This window comes from Otolemur garnettii, unplaced genomic scaffold (genome assembly GCF_000181295.1).
Source record: "Otolemur garnettii isolate 467f Iridium unplaced genomic scaffold, OtoGar3 scaffold00219, whole genome shotgun sequence".
NCBI classification, from domain to species: Eukaryota; Metazoa; Chordata; class Mammalia; order Primates; family Galagidae; genus Otolemur; species Otolemur garnettii.
The window spans coordinates 603,293-607,784 of record NW_003852614.1 but is presented as its reverse complement, the minus strand read 5'-3'; the positions used below and the strand labels follow the sequence as shown (position 1 = coordinate 607,784).

General features: G+C 47.4%; 1 protein-coding gene across 1 annotated transcript in view; it reads right to left on the bottom strand.

The window, feature by feature from the left end:
• Positions 1–2,415: 2,415 nt before the first annotated feature.
• The window catches only part of ZMYM3 (zinc finger MYM-type containing 3), a 16,124-nt gene continuing 14,047 nt past the window's right edge, over positions 2,416–4,492 (bottom strand). The window contains exons 23-24 of the mRNA XM_023508052.1: positions 4,029–4,165; positions 2,416–3,922 (exon numbers count right to left, since the gene is read on the bottom strand). Coding sequence (XP_023363820.1) covers positions 3,730–3,922; positions 4,029–4,165 — 330 coding nt within the window. The 3' untranslated portion in view covers positions 2,416–3,729. The remainder of the gene's footprint in view (positions 3,923–4,028; positions 4,166–4,492) is intronic.

Sequence of the window (4,492 nt, the reverse complement as noted above, 5' to 3'; positions counted from 1 at the left end):
TTTTTTTTTTTTTGAGACAGAACCTCAAGCTATTGCCCTAGGTAGAGTGTTATGACATCACAGCTCACAGCAACCTCCAACTCCTGGGCTCAAGCTATTCTCTTGCCTCAACCTCCCACGTAGCTGGAACTACAGGCACCCACCACAATGCCTGGCCATTTTTTGATTGTAGCTGTCATTGTTATTTGGCAGGCCCAGGCTGGATTATGAACCTGCCAACTCTGGTGTATGTGGCTGGCACCTTAGCTGCTTGAGCTACAGGTGTTGAGCCTGCAGATGACTTTTTTTTTTGAGACAGAGCCTCAAGCTGTTGCCCTGGGTAGAGTGCAGTGGCATCACAGCTCACAGCAACCTCAAACTCCTAGGCTCTAGCAATTCTCCTGCTCAGCCTCCCAAGTAGCTGGGACTACAGGTGCCTGCCACAACGCCTGTTGGTTGCAGCCATCATTATTGTTTGGCTGGCCCAGGCTGGATTCACACCCGCCAGCTCTGCTGTATGTGGCTGGTGCCATAGCCACTTGAGCCCACAGGTATTGAGCCCTGCAGATGACTTTTAATAAACACTTATCTCTCTTCTAAGCCTCAGACCTGAATTTCTAACTGCTTAGTATATATGGTAATATCCAGCATCAATATTTCCTCTTTCATATCCATCTTCTCATCTGACCTTCCCAACAATTCTGAGGAAGTCAGGCCAGAATATGAACCCATATTTTAGGCAAGAGCCCAAAAGGTAGGCTTGCCGAAGTTTTTGTGGCAAACCTATTATGGAAATTCAACTTTGGGTGATCTTTCTTCTATGCCATGTGGCACAGCCGACTATATGGGTGTTTCAATGGAATCTCAAACCCAGTGTGATCAAAATGTCAACTTACAGCTCAGCACCTGTAGCACAGTGGTTATAGCAACAGCCACATACACCTAGGCTGGCAGGTTTAAGCCCAGCCTGGACCAGCTAAACAATGACAACTGCAACAAGAAAACAGCCAGGCATTGTGGTGGGCTCCCAGTTACTAGGGAGGCTGAGGCAAGAGACTTGCTTAAGCTTAAGAGTTTGAGGTTGCTGTGAGCTGTGATGCTACTGCACTCTACCAAGGGTAACATAGTAAGACTCTGTCTCAAAAAAAAAAAAAAATCTCAACTTACTTACTCCCAACCTCCTCCTACCCCCAATAAAACACACACACAGAGTAACCAAAAAGCCCTGCCTGGGTTTCCCGCCTTGGTTAAAGGCATCTCACTCACCCAGTCATCAAAGCTAAAATCCTGGGGTTCATGCTCAATTCATCCCTCTCTTCCAACTCTCACATCCAAAATCATTTGTCAGATCTTTCAGACTTGACCTTCAAAATGTCTGAAATTTGCTTTGAATTCATCATTCCTCATCAATGCCCACAGAATGTCTTCCCCACAACCCTTCCACCAATCTCCAGCTTTCAGGCCTGCCCTCATAAGCCTTCATATTATTCAGGGGATCTTCTTCCTAAAGCACAGATCTGAGCCTGCCATCCCCTAGTTGGAAAATCTCAGCCTTGAGGGACTCTACCCAACAAATGCAAATATTGTAACCTAGTCATTTGTAACCTCACATTAACCTGAAATTTAAAAAAAGAAAAGAAAATCTCGGCCTTGTACTTCCCACCTCTACACCTATGGTCTCCCCATCCCTTTGAGGGTGAAGGTTAAATGTCTTTGCGGCCCAGGTGAAATGCCACCTCTCTTGGTGAACGCTTCCACAACCTTCCTATAAACTTGAAATGTTTCCTTTTTTTGAGACAGAGCCTCAAGCTGTCGCCCTGGGTAGAGTGCCATGGCATCACAGTTCACAGCAACCTCCAACTCCTGGGCTTAAGTGATTCTCCTATCTCTGCCTCCCAAGTAGCTGGGACTACAGGCGCCCGCCACAATACCTGGCTATTTTTTGGTTGCAGCTGTCATTGTTTGGCAGGCCCGGGCTAGATTTGAACCCACCAGCTCAAGTGTATGTGGCTGGCGCCTTAGCTGCTTTAGCCACAGGTGCCGAGCCAAAATAAGTTTCTTATATCTCTGCTCTTCCTGTAGCACCATTTCTTTCTTTCAGCCTGTATTATGATAACTGCACTCACTGGTCAATCTGCCTGCTAGCCTGGGAGGCTGCTGGCAATAGGATCCTGGTCTAATTAGTCTGTGTCTTTTCTGAAGCAGATAATCCTTAAACATAAGATAAGTCCTTAAACATAGTAGGTGATTAGTTTGTTTTTCCTTTCATATTTGGAAACTTGTTATAAAAAGGGCCACATTCCTAGTAAGAAAGATCCTCAAACTGAGGTAGGATGCCTTAATTTACCCTTTGAGAGACTGGAAGTTATCCAGCATTGTTCCTCTGTATCCCTTACCCTTCAAAATATCACTCTCCCTGTCCCAGAGAAGGCAAAAGACAATTTTAACTCTTTATTTGAACAAACAATTCCAGAGACAGAAGGTTAGTCATGACAACAGCTTCTCACTACAACACAAGGGTGGGCATGGCTCACTAAAGGGACAGGCCAGGCGCCTTGGAACAATATATACAATTTAAACAGTGGCTAAACCGGTGACAGTTATAAAAACACAAAAAGGAAGCTAGGGAACAGCAAAGCCAACAGGGAAAGAACTGGGTACCCCCTTTTCCAGACACTAATAGTTTTCTGGGCCTCAAAGTCAAGATGGGGAAGTGGATGGGGGATGTAGGCAGTAGGGGCAGGGAACTTGCCAAGAGCTCCTCACCTATTCTTTGACCACAGATCCCATCCTACATGACCCAGGCCTCCATAGACTTGGCCTGGCTCTCATGATGGGGGAAAACAAGAGTGGAGAACCCAGCCCCCACCCAAGTCAGAAGGTAGTTTTTGCCTTGGGAACACTGTCCATTGAACTAAAGGGAGGCAGTTACAGAAAGGGGCTAAGCATGTTGACACCATGGCTCATGCCAACCTAAGATGGCAGAGAGAGACAAACACATAAACCAAGGGGACAGGAATCTGCACAACAGGAGTCTGCTCCCCATACTTAGAGTCATTCTCTGCCTCTGAGGAAAAGAACACATTTGGAAGCTTTTTTTTTAACTGCAGCACCAAGGGCTGGTGCTTGCTGGGGTGGGGTGGGGGACATGGTGGTAAGAGGGTACCAGCAACCAATTATCTCACAGGAGGGGAACAGTGTCTACGCTTTGTGTTTCAGATAAATGGTCCCCTCATTACTGTCATAGTTTCTCTCATAACTTTCAGATAAGACCCTTTTTAGTGGGACTGGGGAAGATTTGAGAAGGAAATGGGCACAGGGCAGAGATGGCAGCTGGCAGCTGGGTTCTTCCCTAGGTCAAAGCTAGGAACAAGAGGCTTTACCTACATGGGATGGGTCAGGAAACCCAAAGCCAACAGAATCACCAGAGATATTAACACTCTACCCAGAGTCTGGACCCAAGAGAAAGGGTTTACTTTGAAGTATAAGGAAAACGGGCCAGCTGGGTTTTACCCAACACCGAGAGACCAGCTCCTAAGTACAGAAGACTAGGACCTCGTGTTTGTCAAGTGGTATGGAAGAAGGTAAAAGCCAGGGGTTCCTAGAGAAGGCAGGGAATGGGTGAGTGGAAAGGGGCAGTTAGGCCCCTTCAGAATGAGTAGCAGTGGTTCCTAGGCCAGTCACTCTGCATAACGTGGCCACAGGACAGACACTGATGATGTGAAAAATGGATACAGACGGCACATGGGCTCAGTCCAGGTCTTCCTCACCAGGACGACCCAGTTCCTCATAAATCTCACGCACAGCCAGGATACGATTGAGCATGCTTTCCAACATGCTGCGGTCCATGGGAATCACAGAATACCAGAGAGGTGACTCGGCGATGCAGGACCGCTCGGGTTGCAGGTAGAATACATCGTTGCGAGTCCGGAGGCTTTCAGGACTGCAACAGTGGGGTTAGGGGGTGGACATGGTAAGGCAGATCAGTACCAAGGCAAAACAGCTTGGGTCCCCATGCTAATGCCATTCCTGCCAAACCTCCAACTCACCATTTTGAGAGATAGAATTCATAGAACTTGACAGGGCAGCGGAGGGGATTCATGCGGTTCTCACGCTGTTCTAAGATAGGAGCTTCATCTTCTCTCTTCCGTTTCCCAGGACCCGTGTCTGTAGGGGAGGGATGCATCTTAGATTAGTTAAAGCATAGGCTCAACAAGCTACTGCCAAGAACATAGTCCAGGGTACAGAGGAAGCCTCAGGACACAACACAGTCTCACAAAGACATAAGGACCGAAGAATTATTGGTCAGTCTCTCCATACTAGCTAAACATCTGGTCAGCATGTTGCTCTGCAGCACTTTGCATCTCACTCCCAAAGTCTCTTTATAACCTCCCCCAAGTTGATTTCTTGAAGAGGTCATCTCAGAAAGTTATACAAACTGGGCTCGGCGCCTATAGCTCAACCGGCTAAGGCGCCAGCCACGTACACCTAAGGTGGCGGGTTCGAATCCCCA